The 20,429-nt window shown below is 65.7% G+C and overlaps 1 protein-coding gene across 4 annotated transcripts; it reads right to left on the bottom strand.

Moving 5' to 3' along the window:
• Positions 1-918: 918 nt before the first annotated feature.
• Positions 919-20,104, bottom strand: RNF44 (ring finger protein 44). 4 transcript variants are annotated; one of them, XM_074838506.1, is made up of 11 exons: positions 19,943-20,104; positions 7,157-7,337; positions 6,548-6,670; positions 5,877-6,044; positions 5,508-5,684; positions 5,144-5,305; positions 4,941-5,065; positions 4,698-4,785; positions 4,440-4,561; positions 4,237-4,336; positions 919-3,969 (listed from the first exon to the last, which is right to left on the bottom strand). In XM_074838506.1, the coding sequence occupies exons 3-11, from the start codon at positions 6,608-6,610 to the stop codon at positions 3,907-3,909; spliced, it is 1,068 nt and encodes a 355-aa protein (XP_074694607.1). In that variant the 5' UTR covers positions 6,611-6,670; positions 7,157-7,337; positions 19,943-20,104; the 3' UTR covers positions 919-3,906. The 4 variants fall into 4 exon arrangements, with proteins under 4 accessions (XP_074694607.1, XP_074694610.1, XP_074694609.1 ...); XM_074838509.1 differs by having other exon boundaries at positions 6,548-6,764; positions 19,943-20,090; XM_074838508.1 differs by lacking the exon at positions 19,943-20,104 and adding an exon at positions 10,313-10,401 and having other exon boundaries at positions 6,548-6,764.
• Positions 20,105-20,429: the final 325 nt, after the last annotated feature.

Consider the following 20,429-nt stretch of genomic DNA (forward strand, 5'->3'; position numbering starts at 1 on the left):
TAGAGGTGGAAAGAAGACATGCAGGGTGGAGAAGGGTGGGTGTAAGCCCCCCCAGAGGCTTGGTCATGACTGTGGAGTGGGGCTATCGGCTCCTGCCCACAGCAAGAGGGGCTGGAGCCTGTTCTTCCCTTACCCCTGTTTTGGACAGGTAACTGTGCTCACTCGCCTGCTGCAAGCACAGAAGGGAGCAGGGAGATCTTCCCCCCCCATTGCTGAAGCCTGCAGGCACTAGTAAACCAGCCACCTTTCCTGGTGGCTCCAGGGCCTGGCATGGCTTCTTCAACAGGGAGAAGAGCGCCTTCCTCTTCCTCCCGAAGGAAGAGCTGTTCCCTTTCTGGCCACAGAGCCTTGGGGAGCAGCAACCTTGCTCTTATCCTTGGGGAGCCTGAGCTGTCCCGTGGAGGTGGATGTGTCTGGCCTGCCCAGCCTGGGGCTGGTGAGGGTCTCTGGGGCCAGGCTGGTTCCCCACCCAGCTGGGGAGTGCAGGGGTCACCTCTTCCCTGTGGGGGCACGGCCATGCTGGAGGGTTGGGCTGTAGGGGAGGGGGAGGCTGCTGCCCCCCCAGTGTTGCTGGAGCCCCCCCAGGAAGCAGTGCTGTCCCAGGACAGGGATGCCAAGGGCCTCAGGGTGGGAGCGAGGGGGACACAGACCCCCCCCTCTGGGGCAGCGGGCCCAGCCAGCTCCTGCTTCCACCCTGGGCTCTCCTGGTCTCCTCCAAAACCCCTCTGGGGCTCTTCCAGCTGCTGCACCCTCCTTCCACCTCTGTGGTGATGGCCTGGGGACCCCCATCCTGGACCCCCATCCCTGACCAGAGTGTTAGCCCGGCCTCAGCCCCCCAGCGGGGCCACCTGTGGTCACCCCAGGCCGCCTCAAGCCCTCACCCACCCGCACCGAGACAAGAGCGGGGGCACAGCGCACTGGTATACATCATACATTTATTAGTGAATATCCCTCTCAAAATCAGCCACAACATTAAAAAAAATAATGATTGCACTACTTGGTCAAGCAGAACTAGCAACTTTCATTTTAAAAAAAGTACAAATCTGTTAAAAATTTCAATCAGTATAATACACATATATATAATACAACATACTAGTTATGTTAAATGCTACAAAACCAATATGATTCCAATGGAATGGAAAAAAAACAAACACTTTTAGAGCTTTAAGAACCTTTTTTTCTATATATTAGCCTTTTTTCAAATACATACATGGGAAAAATGAGGTAACTGTAAAATGTGCAAGTAACAGAGCAAAAAAAATTATATATATATATTTATATATATATATATATATATATAAAAACTTTCTAACACAGAACACACGTCCTAGCACCTTCCGGGGAGCCGCGGGGGCCGCGGGGGTCCCACCGGAGGGCCCGGGGACTGGTATAATAGAACAGTAAACAGTCCACTATCCCACCACAGGAAATCATTGGTAAACAGTGGTATCTACAGCGCAGTCAGCAATCACAAACACCCTAAATAATTGTTTTTTAGTATTTTTTTTTTGTAATTTTTTCTTTTTGTTATTTTTTTTTTTTAAATGATACTTTTAGCTGCTCATTGGAATAAATTCTGCAGCACACGAGCTGTGAGCTTTCGAGTCGCCGTCAAAGGACCGTAAGGCTTTCCTGGCTCCCTGGGCACCGCGAGGGCGGGAGGGGGGGCGTCTCTGGGGGCGCGAGGCCGCCGCCGCGCGGCACGGGGACTCCTTTGGTTATCTGTCACTGAGCGAGGGACGGGGAGGGGGCCGGGGTCCTGCCCAAGGGGCACCGAGCCCAGCGGTGCCAGCGCCCGCGCCACGGCGGAGCTGGTGGCGCCGGGCCGGGGCCTCGGCCTCGACGTTTAGCATGGAGGGCGACGCCGGAGAGGCTGGGAAAGAGAGGCAAGGGGGAGCCGGCCAATAGCGACACGCCGCTCGCTGCCCCCCGCGCCTGACTGGCTGGGGGGGAGACCGAGGCCCGCCCACCGGCGCGCTGGGAGAGGCCTGCCGATTGGTGGAGGCGGTGCACGGCCCCTCTGCCAATCGGGAGCGGGCCTACCTCAGCGGCCCGGTGATTGGCAGCGCCCCTCTGGACCTATGGCGTGGCAGCGCGGGGAGCACCATCCCGCCCACCCACCTGCCGGGCGCAGCCCCTCGCCTCACACCCAGCCCCAGCGTGGCGGCCAGGGCCAGTGCCGGGGGCCAGCCCCGCCGCCTGCCCCCCGCCCCGCGGGGAGCGGCCCCCCCTACCCCCCCCACCCCCGTCCCCTTGCACACGCCGCCACCGCGGGCGCCCCCCATGCCGCCGCCTCCCGCTCGGAGGGGCGCAGACCCCGCGGGGACGGCCCTGAAAGTCTCACGGTCCTGCTGTGGCGTTGCGGACATGTGCAGTACAGTGCATGGCAGTATCAGCTGAGCACAAAAACCCCTCTCCCCACCCCCCTCACCCCACAGCCGGCTAGACGTAGCCAAGACCACGTTCCAAGCTGGTCAGACATGCATGCATATTTGTGAACATTTACATAGGGCTGGCGTCCGCTCGGAGGCTCCCAGGCGTCAGCAACACGCGCCGCGAGGGGAGGGCGGTCCTCTCACCACCACCCTCCCCGCCACCGCCTCCTGTCACCCTCCTCGCTAATTAATCATGCAAAACAACGGCCACGCGGGATTGCTGGAGCCGGGCGGCGGCTTCTCTCCCAGCCCCGCGCCCCGGCCCTGGCGCGGGCAGGGCGGGGGGGATATGGCGGCGGGGGGCTGCTCACAGCTCCCCCCGCACCAGCCGGGCCAGGGCCAGGGGTAGCACTGAAAATACACCATGAGGTTATGGATAAAAACGCCCCCCCCCGCTCTGGGGGCCGGGGGGCATCCGCCGCAGCCCAGCCGCCCCCCCGCTGCCCACCAGCCGGGGGGCACCACGCCGTGCCGTCCAGCCAGCAGGACGGGGACGCGGAGCTATTTTGATTTACGGCAGCGGGACAGAGAAACATCAGCGGGAGCCGGGCAGCACACCGGGGACACCGCACGCCCATGGCCGCAGGGACGGGGACGGGGTGTCCCCCCCCAGGCTTGGCTGCCTCACGGGTCGCCACACGGCCCCGGGGCGCTGCACCGCCGGGCACGGGGGAATGAACGGGGAGAGGGGCCGGGGCCGCGCCAGCACCATCCTCCCACCGGGGAAAGACCCCAAGCAGCCATAACCCTCCGGGGCTCCCCAGGGCAGCCGAGGCGGGAGAGGGGCCGCGCCGGGCTGCGTGCGGGAGCGGGGACAGAGGCGTTCCTGCCCCGGCCACGCTGCGGGGTTGCTGGTGTCCCACCTTGGCCGCACTCCGCCGGCCACCTCCTCCGGCTGCCCCCGGGGCCGGCCCGGCGCTCCGGCTCGGGGTGCCGCCGGCATCAGACCCGCGGCACTCCCTCCTCTCTCCTCCCCGCGTCCTCTGTGAGCAACGCCGAGGGGAGGAGCCGCCTGCACGCCACTGGGTCAAACGGCCACGGAACCAAAAACGCGACGGAAAAGGAAAGGAAACGGGAGAAAAAAAAACCCAACCTACCATGAAAAAAAAAAAAAAGTGACAAAGGGAACAAACACTAATTCCCTAGAGGAGTACAAAGACCTGGAAAGTGATGGAGCAACAACAGCGTCTTTGGAGCGCAGAGGGCACGGCCACGCGCCTCCCGCCTCCAGCACAACACGATTCGGGGCCCCGGGAGCGCAGCGGGCAGGCGTCTGGCCGAGTCCGTGCCCCGGCGGGGAGGAGGAGGGCTGGCCGGGAGCCCGGACTGCTCAATGCTCACCACATCCGAGGAGAGGCTCTGGGGAGGGGGGGTAAGCGCAGGGTCAGGCCCTAGCAGCGGGCAGCGGCCCCCGCCCCTGGCCCGGCGTCCTCGTCCTCTAGCAAATTGTGCGGCACAGCGCCTGCCAGCCTCAGTCTGCCTCCCGCTGCACCTCCGACGCGTCCGCCCGGCAGATGGGGCAGGTACGGTTCGCCTACGGGCAAGGAAAGGCAGGGGCAAGTGAGCGGGTACACCAGCTGCACCCAGGGCCCCCCCCAACCCCACCGCCAAGGGCTGGAAGCACCCCACAGTGTGCCACAGCCCAGGAGTGCCCGATCCAGCCCGGCACGGTGCTCAGCCCCTGCTCCCAGCGCATCCTGTGTCGCATGGCACCGAGGCCACCCGAAAGGCAGCAGCCTGTGCCTGCAGCACCCCACGAAGCCGCCCCACTCCCCGCAGCGGGCATAGGCACGGGCAGTACCTTTAACCATTTGTCGACACACTTGGCGTGGAACTCGTGGTTGCAGGGCAGGACGCGGAGAAGCTGCCGGGCCTCAAAGTCGCTGAAGCACACGACGCACCTGGAGAAGGCAGCCATCAGTACGGCCCCACCGCAGAGCCACGGCCCCCAGCCCCCCACCGGGCACCCCCCTGCCCCCCCGTCTGCGCCCCGGGCTCACTCACAGGGTCTGCTCAGACTGGTGGCTCTCAGGGTTGAAGCGGTAGGACGGGAGGTGCTCAATGTCTGCTTTGGTGAGTCCCCGCGGCTTGGCCTCCCCCAGCCGCTCAGCCAGGTTCAGCAGTGCCTGGAGGGAGATGCAGAGGCTGGCTCAGCTTGGCTCGTGCCCCGGCACAACACCCTTCCAGGCTCTCCCCACCCAAACCCCTCCCCTCCTGGCTCCCCCATCCCGTCACCCCACAGGGAAGCAAAAGCCGACACACCTCGTAATTCTCCATCTCCACATCATCCACGTCCAGGTCTAGGCTGATCGTGGGACCCACGGCCGTCGGCGACACAGGAAGCATAGAGCTGGTGGGTGGGAAGAACGGGGCGGTCAGAGTGGGGCCACAAACCCCAACCTCTGCCCTGGCATCCCCTGTGCCAACGCCGGGTCGCTGTGCCCCCCCGTCCGCAGTGTCCCCCCTGCCCCGCGTGTCCCACCATATCCCCCCCCCGGTACTCACAGGAAATAGGGCAGGAAGCTCGGGTAGTACGGGGGGGGCGGCGGAGGGGGTGGCGGGGGGGGCAGCGCCTGCTGCAGCCGGTACCGCTGGGTGTTCAGCCGCCGGGGCATCATGTGGGGGTATGGCTGTGGGGAGAGACGGGGCACTCAGAGCCGTGCCAGCCCCACAGCATCCCCCCACCCCTCCACAAAACAGGGACTCACCACGCCAAATGGCAGTTCTTGGTGCAGCGGGTCGTGGGGGAGGTAATGCAGCGGCACCGAGGGGGACAGCGTGGGAGCGTGGTGGGACGGGGGGTACGTGAAGCCCGCGATGGGGTGCTGCTCCCCTCGCAGGTCCACGTCATTGTCTATCCTCTGCAGAGGCTGTGGGGGAAATAGTTAGGCTGGGAGGGATGTCCCAAATTACACCCCCCTGGACACTAGCAGGACAGAGGCACCCTGGGCATCCCACACATCAACTCCAGCTCAGGCCCATGGGCGCTACAGAAGGACAAGACCCCAAGGTGGTCTTCTCTGGGCTGTGGGGTGCACTGTGTCCTCAACCCGTACCCCCACCCCAACTCACCATGCGCGGGTGCTGGGCTTGGAGAGGTACAAACTGCCCCAGGGGGGCCATGTGGGGCGGCTGGTGGGGGGGCACTGGCGGCGGGGGCGGGTGCAGGATGTAATGGTCGCTGGAGATGATGGGGGGGAACGTCTGGTAGGAGACGGGGAGCTGTTGCATGGCGCATGCCTGGATCAGCTGTGGGGGGAGCGAAAGAAAAACGGGGGTCAGACACCCACCGTGGGCATGGCTGCACCCCTGCCCCCTCCCCAGGGCCTCCGACAGACCCCGTGCCCCCAGAAATTTGCACTCCAGTGGGCTTGGGTACCCAGGCAACCCCCGGGCACCCACAGCCCAGGCTGTCCCCAGGTGTCCCCCGCTGTGACTCACCGGGGGCGGGAGGCAGCAGAGCGGGTAGTGCTGTCCACTGAACATCACTGAGCATGCTGGGAGCTGCTGCGTGCTGCACCCAGGGATGTGCTGGCCGGCGTGGATGGGGAAGCCTTGCGTCGTGACGGTGGTAACCGTGTAGGAGAGAGGGACAGGTCCCTGGTGCACCTGAGGACAAGGCACCGAGGGCACGGTCAGGGTACAGCCCCGGCTCAGCTGTCCCCGTCCTGGCAAGGTGGCAGCAGGGTGCTGAGCACTGGGACACAGCCACGCGGCATCTCTGTCCCACTGGTGGGGGGGGAGGGTCTGAGTGCAGGCTGGGTTCGAGGAGGGGTCTGGACCCCTCTTTGCTCCCTACAGGCTGGCACAGCCTCCAACCCAGAACCACCACCACGGTTGATGGTGACAGTCGTGACATAAACAACCATATGAGGGGGACTGTCCCCAGCCCCTGGGAGCAGGGACCACCCTGGGCACACCCAAGCTGACAGGGGGACCCCAGGGTTTAAGTGCTCGGAGGACAAGAGCACTGGCACCCTCAGGGCTGGGTGCTCCCAGCAGCAAGCGACTGGCCAGAGGGGACCCAGGGACGTGGCTTGGGACCACCACCCCAGACACCAGCCCGGGACCACCGCAGGGTCACCCTTAGGACTGGGGGCTGCAGCACCTACCTGGTCATGCAGATCCACCATGAATGGGTTCTGGTGGGGCGGGTGAGCGGCCGGGTGAAGCATTCGTGGCGGCGTGCTGGGGAGAGCGTAGGAGCGGGGCTCATCTACAGGGATGTGCGGCTGCTGGGGGAAGGCAGGGTGCAGCTGGGGCTCATCCTGGCCCAGCAGGGTTGCCAGAGGTCGGTCGCGTCGTCCCCACTGACGCCTGGCAGGGGGGCTGCGGGGCCACCGCGGGAGAGAAACAGAGCAGGAGTGACCCCCGGGCCAGGGGCACCACAGCCCCGGGCAGGGTGGCTGCAGGTGGGTCAGTGGCAGCCCGGCTCCCAGGGCATCGTGCTGGGCCAGGGTCCCTGTCTGGCTGGGGAGTTCCAGAGCTGGTTTCTCTGCTCACCCTGCATGTGGCCCCCCCACACCCCGTGTCCTCAGCACAACAGGGACCCCTGCTCCCCAGGGACCCATTGGCTGGGCCAGGCGGATGTGCTTCCCTGCTGCAATCTCCCCCCCATGCCCCCCAGGAGTCCGTAGCTTGCCCCAGCAGGACCATGGAACTGGTCCCGTGCCCCCACACACCATGGGTGACAGGGTTTCACACCACCCTGCACCCCGTACCTTCGCCGGAGGTGATCGGGGCTGCTGCAGGGTCCCCCCGAGAAACGGCGCTGGTTAAAAGGGGCAGAGGGTGGCCGCCTATTCACTGCCAGTTCCCATGGTCGCATTGGTGACGTCGGGAGGCGGATGGGCACGCGGGACCTCAGGCTCCAGGCAGGGTGAGACACCAGCACCTTGGATCCTGCGAGAAGGACAGGGGGTCACAGCACCCCAACCCCCGGGGCTGCAGGAGCTCCAAACCCTCTCCACGGCACACCCCAGCCCACTCCCTCACCACCTACTTTGGGAGAGGGAAGGGAGGAGAGGCACAGGGCGAGGCTGGGGCAGCCACTGTACCCACAGACATGCTGGGGGGATTGCAGCCCGCCTGGCTCCCTCCCCGTGGCCCCTCCACGCTGGGAGCTCAGCCACCCACACCACACAAGTGACTCTGAGCCACCCCAGCACCGCTGTCCCCCCACGGCTCAGCCTGCTGCTCCCTCCCCGCAGGGATGGTAATGCTGATGACTGGAGCTCTTGCTGCTCCGGGACTAGACCTGCGCTCACCCCATCTCCTGGGGCTGGATGCAGCCCTGGGGGGGGCTAGAAAGAGCCCACCCACCCCACCCCCCAGTTACCGTCCCTCCACTGCGTGGCCAGAGCCACCCCTCCATGCAAGACACAGACACCGAATGAGAGAGAAGCACTTGTTTTTGGCACAGAGAAAAGCAAGCAGCAAAGGGCCCTGTGGGCTGCGGCAGCGTCCCAGGCTGCGTGCCGGCCGACGGGGAGCCTGAACCGTGGCGTGGGGGGGTTTCCAGTGTGTCCTTGGCCGAGACAGCTCCAGTGCTGCTCCCCCGTGGGCTCCTGCACATCCTACTCTGGACTGACACTGCCGCCCCAGTGACAGGCACAGGGCGCTGGTGGGGGACAGGGGGGCTCAGTCTGTGCATGTCAACTCCCCGCGGCACACGGGGCACAGCCACCCGTCCCCGTGGAGCAGAGGGACAGGCATGAGCTGCGGCTGAAGCCCAGGCAGGCAGGTCTGCACCCCCATCCACCTCCAGAGGTGGGGGTCAGCGGGAACACAGCCCCTGGCCCAGCCCCATCTCCCTGCCCGCACCCAGCCTGCCTGGTGTCCCCGTGCCAGAGCACTGCAGCCTGCCTGGTGTCCCCATGTCATAACCCCCCAGCCTGCCTGGTGTCCCCGTGCCAGAGCACCCCAGCCTGCCTGATGTCCCCACACCAGAGCCCCCCTCTCCCCACACAGCTCAGCCCCCCCAGCCCCAGTCAAGGGCACTGCACAGAGCAGACATCTGCACAGGGGCTGCGCCTCCCCAGGCTCTGTCTCCCCTGGCCCCAAAGGGCTCTCCCCCAGTTCCGTGTGTGTTCAACCCCCCCCTCCGCTGCCCAGCAGGTCCCTCTGCCAGCCACCCTCGGCTTCCGCAGCCATGGCCTTGGCACTGCACCCCACGTGCCCCTAAATCCAGCCCCCCTGCAGGCTGGTGGTGTGCCCTCCCAAAGCAGCTCCTTCTTCAGCCCAACCTCCTCCTCAGTGCCAATGGCAGAGGCACACTGGGGCCAGGAGGGGCACCCCAAGCCCGGGGAGCGCTGCTCAGCCCCAGAAGGAGGCTGGGGGGGTCTCACCCCAGCAGGGAGAAGGCTCAGTGTCACACCTGGGTGACAGGCACCACAAACCACAGTGGGAAGTCACCAGGGCGAGCCCTGGGCCACACACGGGTCTCTCAACCTCACCCCCGGCTACCATACCATTTTGGAAGCTGAAAACAAAGTTCTCTCTCTGTTTTGGGGGGAAAAGGTAAAAAAAAAACACAAAAGACACAGGCCGAGCCCCCCAGGAGCCTGTCTGCAGCTGCTAATGGGGAAGAGGCCGCGCACAAGGACAGGGGTTTGCCCCACGGATGTTTTATTCTGCCCCTGACCTTCTACCCAGGTGCCCCACCAGCAGGCTGATGGCCCAGGCGCAGCAGTGGCCCAGGTTTAACCCCGCTCCCCAGGAGCCTCCCCGAGGTGTTACCGCTTCCAGCTCCACATCGCTCCACATCCTCACCCTCAGAGCACACATGGTACAAAGGCCCTTCGTGACCCAGCGGGCACCTTCCAGACCAGACACCCCAGCGATGGGCGTGGGGCCAGGGAGCGCCTCCGCAGAGGGACACTAAAGCCATGCAGGGGTTCGCCCGTTCGAGGGACCCCCGGAGCAAGGGGGATGCCCGCAGGCAGGACGTCCCCGACTGGCCGGTGGCCGAGGGGCAGGGGGCTGGCACGGGCCCCCCGTCCTGCCACAACCAGCACCCCTCTACGCACCCATCCTCCTGTCCCAGGCGGGCACACCCGGCTCCCTCCCTCGCCCCCGTGGCTAGGAGCCAGCGGCCACCCCGGGCAGGGTCACCGCGACCCCGCAGAGGCCACCGCAGCCCCGGAGCGAAGGGGACCCCGGGCCCCGCAGTCCCTCGGTGGGGCGGGGGGCGGGGGGAGGCGGCTCCCGGGCCCCGCCGAGAACAAAGTTAGCAGCGCGCCAGCGCTCACGCCCGGTACCATCTGCTCGGGCAGAGCCGGGCTCCGGGGCTGCCGGGGGAGCCGCCCGCCCCGCCACCGCCTCCCCGGGGCTCCTGCCACCCATCGCCGGCTCCGTCCCGGCACCCCGGGCTCCCCCGCCCCCGCAGCCCCTTTCCCCGCCGTTTCCACGCCAGCGCCGCCAACTCCCCCAGGAGCGGGGGGTCACCGCTGGCCCCGCCGCACCGGCAGCCCCTTCGGAGGGCCGCCCCGGGGACCCCAAACCCGAGCCCGGCCGCTGGGGTCTCCGGGACGGCGGCGCACGGCGGGGCGAGCGGTACATCCCGGAGCACCTCGACGGGTGCAGCACCCCGACGGGGCGCCCCACTTTGCAGCACCTCAGTGGGGCACGCCAGCCTGCAGCCCCCCGCCGCGGGGGCACCGCGGGGCCGGCAGCCCGCGGCCGGTGCCGGTGCCGGGCCGGGCGCGGAGCTGTGGCTTTAAGAGCGGCCGCTCCGGGGCCATGTGCTCGGCGCCAAACAAAAGCAATAACAAAGGCGGCCGCCGGGCCCCGCCGCCGCCGCCCGGGGCAGGTGCCGCCGGGGGTCCGGGGGGCCCCCCCCGCCCCGCTCCCGCCCCCCGCTTCCCGCCCGGACCTACCTGCACCGATGGCCTGGGCCGCCGCTCCGGTGCCGCTGCGGCGCCCCCGCCCCCTCCCGCCGCTCTTTGTTCGCCGACGCCGGGCCCGGGCCTGCCCCCCCGCCCGCCCGCCGCCGGCCCTCCCTCCCTCCCGCCTCCCGCCCCCCGCCGGGCCGGCCCCCTCCCCGCCGCCGCTGTTTCCGGTGCCTCTTTTGTTTTCCGCGGCGCGGGGCGGCGGGGCCGCCGCCGTGGGCCGGGGCAGCCTCCGCCGGGTCGGGGGGCGCGGGGGATGCCTGTCCCTTTAAGAACCGGCGGCGGGACGCACCGGACCGAGTCACAACACTCGGGAGGCCCCGGGGGCGCGCGCGGCTTGTGAAGGGGGGGGGGAACGGGGGAGGGGGGGGGGGGGGGGGAGGCGCGGCGCGCGCGCGACCCACGTGACCAGGCGTGTCACGCTCCGCAGCCATCTTGGAGGCGCGGGGCCGGGCCGCCACGCGGGGCAGCGCCGGGCCCCCGCCCCGGGGGGCGGTGTCCTAGCAACGGTCTCCACGGAGAGGGGGCCCCTAGCAACGGGGCCCGGGCCCGGGGGCGGCCCGGCCCGGCCGGACCGAGACACACATACACATACACACACACACACACCCCGGGCAGCGTCCACCCGGGGCGAAGGGACCCGGCCCCGGTACCGGCCGCGCCGCCTCACCCCGCCGGGCCGGGCACCGGGGCTCCGCGGGGCCAGGCCGAGGTGGCACCTTACCTGCGGCTTTGCCACCGCTCCCGGCCCACCAGGCCCCAGCCCACCGGGTTGGCAGCTCCGTAAGCCCGGTGGGGACGGGCAGCACCGTGTGCCCGGGCGTTCCTGGCCAGCCCGCACCGTGCCGCCATGCTCCTGCTGCCAGGTGGGCAGCAAAGCCCGGGCAAAGGGGAAGCTGAAAGCAGGAGCTCGGCTCCCCGCCACCCTCCTGCGCTGGGACGGGGAGGGGATGGAGAAGCTGCTCTCCTCCTGCTCAGCACATCCAGCCCTCGCCTGCACCGGCAGCCTGCCAGGCCCACGCAGCCCTCCCAGGGCATCTCTACCCAGCTCAACTTGCCAGGCACCAGAAAAGCCCCTTTTGCGTCAGAAAAGCCTCCTGCTCTCTCCACTCGATTAAACAAGGAGCAGGAAACTCCTCGGAGCATCTCCCGCAGGTCAGCAGAGCAAGTCACCCAGCTTGTCACCGAGAGGCTGTGCCGCTGGCTCCCCGCATGCCCCCGGCAGCACCGTTCAGCGCCAGTCAAACCCCTGCGCTCAGGAGAGCGCATCGCGGCAGCTTTGCTGAAAGCCAGATGCTGCATCCAAGCCAAACTTCCCCGGGTTACAACGCACACTTAGAAATTCCCAGGTAGGCAAGCGAGCCAGCCGGCAACCCTGATGTAATGCCTATAAAGCAGCCCTCCCCTGACAGCTGGGCTTTAAAGGCTAACAACCAAAAGGGAGCTAATTAATTTGTATCATCACCCCTTTTAAAGAAAACCTCAGATCGGTGGCAACGATTTAACGATTCAGTAGGCTCATCATTCCGATGAGCAGTTGGAGTCAGTCTTGCCCCTGCCCAGCTCCTTCCAGGCCCCTCTCAAGGCCAGTTTGTCGGCTCTCACCTCCTCACCCCGAATACAGGTGCCCAGGAGGAACCACAGCAGCCTCGAGGATTCCCTGGGACATGGAACATCCTGGGGTGAGCTCCCTCTGCCACAACTGTCAACAGCACCACAGCCAACTGCTTCTGTCCCCATGGTAGGGGACACACAGGACAGGAAAGCAGCAGAGCAGGGCATGGGGCAGACCTGTGACAGGGGCAGACCCATGTGCTTAAACAAGCACCCCAGGAGGAAACAGCCAAAGGACTGAACTGTCAGCCCAGACCTGAACGATCACCCTCAAGGTCTGCTTCATTCCTGCCTCTTTGCTTGAAGAGCTGGGGACTAGAGGGAAGAGGAAGACAACAGCACTCTGCGCTTTGACCTTGCCACTGCTTACAGGCAGAGGCAGCACCGCACCTTTACAAGGCTGCCAGGACACCGTCTGATCCTGGGCAGCACACCGAGGCCACAGATGGTGGATATCCATGCAGACACTCCCTCCCGACCCAGCGTCACCAGCTCCCACGCGGCCAGCAGCTATCGATGTCCTCAGGACGGCATCGGGAGAAGCCATCAATGGAGCACGGCTCGCCGGCGAGGCGCTGCTCCTGCTCCCTGCCCAGCCAGTCTGGACGGTTCCTGTGGCAAAGCCGAGTCCTGCCACGCCACGTGCGGCCGTGCCGAGCCTGCCCAGCCAGCTCCCGCGAGGACGGGGCACCGCACACCCAGCCGCAGGGTTAGAGCGCACGGAAGCAGCTCAGCCCACGCCTGCCCCACGCTGTCTCAGCCACACAGCCACGTGCACAGCCACCAAACATCACGCTGCCCCAGGTCCACGAGCTCTGCCTGGAAGAGCCACGTGAGGAGCCCAAGCGATGCCCCTCCGATGCTACAGCAAGGCTGGCCACAGACAGCAGCACTGCTCAGTGCTTCTGGGCCAGTACAAGGGGTCCCCAGTCCAGCCACCGAGACCAGTGACACCCCCGGTGAGCAGGACCGCCTGTGCCAGGCAGCAGCCTTAGACAAGCTCTCTGCTGTCAGGGGCTGCTCGGGCTGAACCCGGCTGCTCCGCAGCCAATGGGCAGCCCATCCTCTCCCTCACGAGAGCCAGGGGCCGGCAGAACCAAAGCCTCCCCGAGCCCTGGCTCCTGAAGACACCATCTGCTGCCGCAGACGCGTCGCCTCCCTTGCCCCAGATATAGGTCAGGTCTGTCACAGGATTAGCTGGGGTGATTCGAGTGGCGTGACCACGTCTCCGCCAGAGCCACACTCTGCCCTGTCCCCTCCCCACACCCAGCATGCCCACAGCTCGCCTCCACGCTCTCCTCCGGCCTTTCCCCAAGTCCAGGGAGAGGAAGAGGCCTCGGATCTTTCTCTCCCCTCTCCAGTGCCTGGAAAACAAGTGGGAAGAAACCAGCACCAAGCACCCAGAAGCTCCCAGGCTGCGGAGAGGGGCGATGCAGCAGGAGTGTCCCCACCCTACCCAAGGCCTGACACAAGCACCGGGGGACATGGGACACCTCAACATCAGCAGCTAACACAGGGTGAAGCGTTTCTCCACTGGGGAGACGGTGGGGCGAGGAGCTCCCTCCCTGCTCCGCACACCCCGGCGGAGCCGAGTTCGCTGGCAGCGGAGGCAGGACGCCTCTGCCGCGATCACACGCCACCCACTCACACCCCCGGACTGACAGCACTCCCGTCAAACGCCTCCAGCCACACACACGTGGAGGATGCTGACATGAGGAGTAGCTGCACAGGCAGCGGAACTGATAACGCCCGGTTTCCTGTCGATCTCTCCCACGTGGATTCTCTGATGTCTAATAGCAAGGCTGAGCTGCACTGCAGAGGGAGAACTAGCAGCACCTTCCTCCCCAAGAGCCAGAGCCCGCAGCAAGCCAAAACCTTTGAGACAGCTACCACACCTGACACCTACCACAATGACACCATCCAGCAAGTTCAAAGCAGAGAGGAGGAGACTCGCAAATAAACAGTACGCTTGCACAAGCCTTCGTTTCCTCAGGACAGGGTAAATAATCTGCAGAGATATCTCCACCTTCCTTCATTTGCCCTGGAAACACCGGCGTGACCTGAATAGCATGACCAGAAGGCTGCTGGTGCAGCGGCTGGGCCCAGCTAGGGTACCTCTGTAGCTCAGCCACATCAAGCAATGGGTTGTGTCCTCTGCTCTCCTGGGTGGACTCTTCTCCCCCAGACAGCAGCACATTGAACCACACTCACTTCTGTCTGTCCTGGTGTCCTGCAGCAGCCAGTTACACAGCTCAGTTGCACGTAGGTAGGGGGAGAAGAGCGAATGCTGCCATGTCCGTTCCCAACCTGCTGCCTGGGCAGCCTCTCCGGTCCTCCCCTTCCTTCCTACCACAAGACATGACAGTTCAGGACTCTGTACTCCTTTTCATGTTTTAGTTCTCCTTTCAGACAGCTCTTTCCTAAAACAGACCCAATCTCTCCTCGGGCAGAGCCAGCCCCCTTCCCCATCCCTACACAGCATCCCTGTGAGTCCCCAGCTCATCTGCCACCTCTCCTCAAGCACCCCTCCGAGTCCAGCCCGCTCTCTACACACTGCGGACAGTGTTAATAGCATCTGCCAAGCGAGCGGCCAAGGGCAGGAGGGGCTGGGCTCCAGACACCTTCCCCACTGCTCTGCCGGCTGGGCTCAGGCAGAGCGGCAGTCTCTGGTGTCGTGGCTCCAGTGAAAGGATACGAGCAGAGCCAGAAGCTGGCTGGTGGATGGCAAAGAGCAATTTCGTTACTGCTCAGCAAAACGAAGCGTCTCTTGAAAGCACTAGTGACAGTCAGGAAGTTGGGTTGGGTGTTTTGTTTTGCATTTTAAGAAGCCTGCAGGGACACCAACAACCTGCGACGATCTTTTTCAGAAAGGAGCTCAGAGAAATCCATGATTTTCAGCAACCATTTACCCTCTTTTGTCCTTGATTTAAAAATTGCCAAGAGGCTGCTTACAAGATGCACCAAAACAGGCAGTGTCCACTGCCTTAAGTGTGAAGAAGGCTTGCTGCAATACCTCCCCAGTACAACACTCGCAGAGAACCCCACACCAGTGCCTGGGGATGGTTTTAAGAGCAAAAACATGACTTCCAAGCTGACAGCCCCTGTGCACAAAGCGCGACTGTGCGGTGACAACAGAGCAGCCTGGGGCACAGGAGCTGGCTGACCTCTGCTACTGCTCTCGCCAGCGGATTTTTATTGTTCACCACTTTCCCAAAGCGCAGGCACAGAGGGAAAAGCAACTAAGACACTCGGCTCAAAATGCAAACACAGCCAGGGAGCCCCATCAGCACAGCAGGGAAAAGACAACCTGCCAGTGGAGACCTCGGCTCAGCACTGCCAGGCTGGGGGGAGGAAGGACCAGAGCACAGGCCCTCCCTTCGCGGGGGTGACAGCAAGAGGTGCTGGAGCCCTGGGTCACCACGACACTGGCTCACCCGAGAGGAAGCAGCTCCTAACACACAGCATCACAGGCCTCTCCTCCGCTCTGCATGGTTGAGCTGAAATCCCTTATCCTGCTTTCCAGGGTAGCCAGCTCTAGCTCCGCAGCCAGCAAGGCCAGGTCTCCAGGGACCAGGCTGCAGCTGGAAAATAATATTCCCAAGGCCTGTCACGAGCGTTGCTTGCTGGGGACACTGCTCGCCTCGCCTTCTGCCATGCACGCAGCGAAGCGGGGAGCCCTCCCAAACCACCCCGCTCCAGAAAACCCAGACATCCCATATTGGACCCAGGCTCCCACTGGCTGCTCATGCCCTCCAGGAAATGCCTCCTGCCCTGAAAGGCTGAGGACTTGCAGGTGCAAGGGCAAAGGAAAGGGTAAGCTCCCTGGGGTGGCTCTGCTGCCCAGAGAGTTGGCCAGCTGGCTTCTCCCAGCACCCTTGCGAGCTGACAGCACGGATCCACGCTGCTCCCCTCCAGAACTGACCTGTCCCAGGGAGCCACGCAACATCCTCGTGCAGCTCCATGACCACAGGGCTCAGGGCCTGGTTGTCCTGAGTTCCTGGCATGCCAACGTCAGAGGGCCTCTGGGAGGGCTTCCCAGCACCAACAGCTTCCTCAGACATTTTAACAGCCTCTGGACACATCAGACTGGCACCCTATGGGCTGTGCCTGCCTGGTAGGTGCGCAAACCCCTTGGCCAACCATTCACCTACACAAGGCAGGTGACAAACCACGTTTCTCCAGCTCGCCCCGAGCAGGGAGCCAAGGGACAGTGGGAAAACAACGTGCACCAGCTCCTCGATTCAGAGATGAAAACCCAAAAGCATCCAAAAGCTCCATGCTTTTCTGCCGAAAACCAGCACCGTACCGCTTGCTGCCAGCTGCCCAGCCACCACCTCCCCAGCCATGCCCCGCGGCTGGCCTCACGTGACAGTGAAGTGGATGCACACAGTAGGAGTGGCTGTAGTGACAGCATTACAGCTTGTGTCCGACACACAGCTAAGCCCAGCAAATCCCAGCGCTCTGCAGCTCTCATTTACAAACCCCACACGCTCTGCGCAGGTACACAGGCTTCAGTGAGAGCTCGGTGCCCATGGCCCCGAGGAAACGACACCTAGAAGGAGACAGCCCAGCGAGCACGGGGCTCCCAAACTCTCTGATGTCCACCAGCGCGAGGACAGGCCCACACCAAGCCCCAGGGACAAGCAGAGCTCTTCTTACACCAGGCCCTGCTCAGGCTGGGAGCCCACTTCCCCAGGGCCAGCCCCTCTGCTATTTCAGCACAGCTACTCCTACCGGGGAAGCGAGGACACCTGGCAGGACAAGCAGGACTTCACCCCATCCTGCTCAGCTCTGACCGACTTCACTTCACTCCCCACTGCTGCCCCGGGGTGACAGGACTTCCCCAGCTCTGCAGACACCTGGAAGAAGTGCTGCGAGCTGAAGCCCAGGCCCTACCTGCCGGCTGGTATTTCATTCCTCTAACAGGTCCATAAAACAGGCATAATTAAATCTCCCCTAAACTCTCTTCCATTTAAAATAAAAATCTATAGTCCCTATTTCATTAGCTGGCTCTGGGTTTTACAGCTTGATCAATTCCCCTCGCAAAGCCCTGGTCCCAGGCACAGGCAGATGCAAACACACAGCGGGCAGCTTCCACGGTGCAAATCAATGGGGATTCGCAGAGTCTCCTCTCCCTGTTCTTTGTTCCTCGCTCACCAAAGGGGAGCCACACGGCGCGGCAGGTAGGGACAGTGTGTTTCACCTCTCATGGGAACATCACTGCCATGCACGGCCTCAGAGGTCAGGTTTAGCGCCTGGCAGGAGCAGAGGCAGCGGCCATGCTCCCCCTCCAGTGAAGGAAGAGCGCAGCACGGGGCCCCAAAAACGCAGCCATGACCCTAAAGGCGAGGCAGCCCAGCACGCAGGCGGGGTGACGCCTCTGCGCTTGCTCCAAGGTGAAGAGGGACAAGGCTCAGCTCTCACGGCTGACAGCCGGAGTCAGAGCCCTCCGCCAGCATCAACTGGGAACCAAGAACAGCCACCACCGCTCTGACCTCCCCGCGCCTGAAGCGGAAGACGCTCATCGCAGCGCCCCAAGCGCATGGGCTCACCATTTCCTGCCCTTCCCAGCCCTCTGCTGCTGCCCTGTCACACACCGCCTTCCCCCTGCCAGTGTGCCAGGCCGGTGGCTGGAGCAGCTGGGGCTCCAGATGGCTCTCGCCACCCATGCAAGCCTCTCCCTCTGCTGCAGTGGGGAGCTACCAGCTCCTGGCAGCAGATGGAGGGGCCACAGAGCAACAAGAGCTGCACAGACAGCGGACGGAGCAGAGATCAGCACCCAGCACCCATCACACCATTCCCCTCCGCTCCAGACACGCGTCCTTCCCTCCCGCCTTTGCTCAGCCAGAACACAGCAAGATGCCACCATCCCCGACCTGCCGGTGCCAGGACACGGCAGGGAGGCAGCCCTGGGGGAAAGGCCTGGCAGCCCCGGCCCCAGCGAGCTCTGCCCTGGCTGCACAAACTGGCGATGGACAGATCACACTGCTGGGGCCTGAACCCCGATCTCCACCAACCCGCCTGCGGGCAGGCCAGCACGCTGCTACCTGCCGGGGGACATCAGGGCAAGTCACCAGGACACGGGAATAGCCACTGGCCAGAGTGCCCAGCTCCAAGCAAGGCCTGGGGGGACAAAGCCCTGCCACCCCACCGCGACTCCATGCACGGCTGTGCACATGGGGGGTGACACTGGAGCCTCCCAATCGCACCCAGGTGGCTCCCACCTCACCTCCCACACCGACACCTGCCCCGGCTCCGCTGGCGCCGCTGCCCGAGAGGAGGGGCACGGAGGGGTGCGGGGGGGCACGGAGGGGCCGCAGTTCACCTGCTAAACCAAACCCACCACCCGAGGGGCATGACACCGCAGAGCGTGGCTCCCGCCACCCGCCCGGCCTCAAAGCAAACACCCAAAGGTGACAAACAAAGGCACCCGGCAGGCACTCCGCATTAGCTGTATTTTTAGACACCGCTATGGAGCCGGCCTTATTATTTTCATTGCAACGTGCATAATTACCCACCATGCACCGCAGTGACATCAGACGCAGCCTGCTCCCCTCCGACAGCCGGCGAGGCCGGCGCCTGCTCCTCCTCCCGGGGCTCCTGGCCTCGGGGACCGACCTGTCCCCCCGGGCTCTGCCCTGCGCATCTCCCCAGGGCACGGGGGCACTCGGGGTCCCTGGGGAGTTGGAGCCGGCAGCAGAGCAGAAATGGGTGCAGGTGGCAGAGGGACGGGGCAAGGCGGTGACACGGGACAGTGATGAGGCCAGCACGGGGACACGCTCCAGACCGGCAGACACGTACGGCCAGCAGTGCCGGAGCACAGGGCCGAGGTGCCAGCCAAGCCATGCTCGTGGGTCGAGGGGCTGTCCCCGCACAGAGGGACAGCACCTGCCTGGCCACAGGCTGCCCGCAGGGCTCAGCTCCTGCCCAGGAAACAAGCCCTGGCGCACACCCCAGCTGCCCACAGCCCGGTCCCACACGTCCTCCGTGGGCTGCCACGGGCCCCGCACGCAGCTGGCATGGCCAGCACGCACCACAGGGTCGGTGGCACGACCTGTCCCACGGCCCCGGGTGCCACCGCCACTACCCCATCATTTGGGGCTTGTTTCCTACCTCTTCTCCACTTAAAACTTTCCACAGAGTTTCGCCACTTCCCCTCCCATCCCCTCTCACACGCCCGGGGCTCGTCCCCGGCCGGGCCCCGCTCACCGACCCCAGGTCAGGCAGCGGGGCCCGGGGGCTCCAGCAGCGGCGGACGGAGCGCCCCGGGGTGTCCAGCGAGTCGGGGACACAGAACCAGCCTCGGCAGGAGCCACCGTCTCACACCCGGCCCGGGGACGCGGGAGCCCCCCGAGAAGGGGCTGCGGCCGGGGCAGGCTCGGGGCAGCCCCCGCTCTGCCGGCGAGGCCCGAGGGGCGGCAGGACTCCGGTTCCGCCGCCCTCCCCGGTGCCCCAGGCAGCCTCTGCCGCGGACACGCCACCCCCCCCTCCCCGCGGGTCTCCCCGAGAACCGGGGGCTCCTCCCACCGGCGTGCGGCTGCCGGTGCACCGGGCCCTGCTGACCTTTACGGTCACCTCCCCCGAGCCCCGGTGCCCCACGCAGACACCACCCCCGCGCACCGGGCCCTGTGCTCGGCCCCGATGCGCCAGGCCCCCGCCTGCCCCGGCCATCCGCCCCCTCCAAGCACCGCGCACCGGGCCTGACCCGGCCCGGCCGCCCCCCCGCCGCGCACCGGGCCCCGCTCGCTGCTTCGCCCGTCGCACCGGGCTTCGCCGGACCGTGCACCCACCCCCCCTCGCACCGGGCCCTGCCCGCGCCCTGCACGGGGTCTGCCTGCCGCCCTCCCCGCTGCACCGGGGCCTGCCCGCCCTGCCCCCCTTGCACTGGCCCTACCCACCTCCTTCCCCAAGCCCCGGGCCCTGCCCGCCACCTCCTCCCGGTGCACCGGCCCTGCCCCGCGTAGCCCGGGCCCGCGGCCGCCGCCGCCGCGCCCCTTTACCTACCGGAGGCGCGCCCCCCCCGGCGCTCGCGGGCCGCTCGGTGCCTGCCCCGGCCCTGCCCGCCGCTCAGCCCGCTCGCATGGCGCGGCGGCCGGGCCCACCGGGCTCGGTGTCCGTCCCGGTGCCGCTCCCGCTCCGGCCTCGGCCCGGCCTCAGCCCCGCCTCATGGCGCCCCCGCGCCCGCCGCCCCGATGGAACCGGCCGAGCCGCGCCGCCCCCCGCGCCGCCACGATGGGCGCGCCCGTCCCTCTCCCGCCGTATTGCGCCCAAGAGCGGCGCCGCACAAAACCGCCCGGCGGGGCGCCGCGACCGTAGTGCTCCGAGTGGCAGGGCACGACAACGCTGGCCCGGGGGTGTGCTGGGGAAGATGTCCCGGGCCAGCCCTCGGGAGGCGTGAGGGTGTCCCGGGACAGCCAGGGGCAGTTTACAGAGGGGTGTCCAGCACCAGCCCCCGGGGGCTCAGGGGGTTCATCCTGGGCCAGCCCTGGGG

The sequence above is a fragment of the Strix aluco genome, chromosome 13, assembly GCF_031877795.1.
Source record: "Strix aluco isolate bStrAlu1 chromosome 13, bStrAlu1.hap1, whole genome shotgun sequence".
NCBI classification, from domain to species: domain Eukaryota; kingdom Metazoa; phylum Chordata; class Aves; order Strigiformes; family Strigidae; genus Strix; species Strix aluco.

Coding starts and splice junctions, on each gene's coding strand:
- RNF44 (XM_074838509.1), bottom strand. CDS start 7,263: ATGCGACCATGGGAACTGGCAGTGAATAGGCGGCCACCCTCTGCCCCT. Junction 6,045..6,547: donor TGGTGGATCTGCATGACCAG/GTAGGTGCTGCA, acceptor CCTTGTCCTCAG/GTGCACCAGGGACCTGTCCC. Junction 5,306..5,507: donor AAGCCCAGCACCCGCGCATG/GTGAGTTGGGGT, acceptor TTTCCCCCACAG/CCTCTGCAGAGGATAGACAA.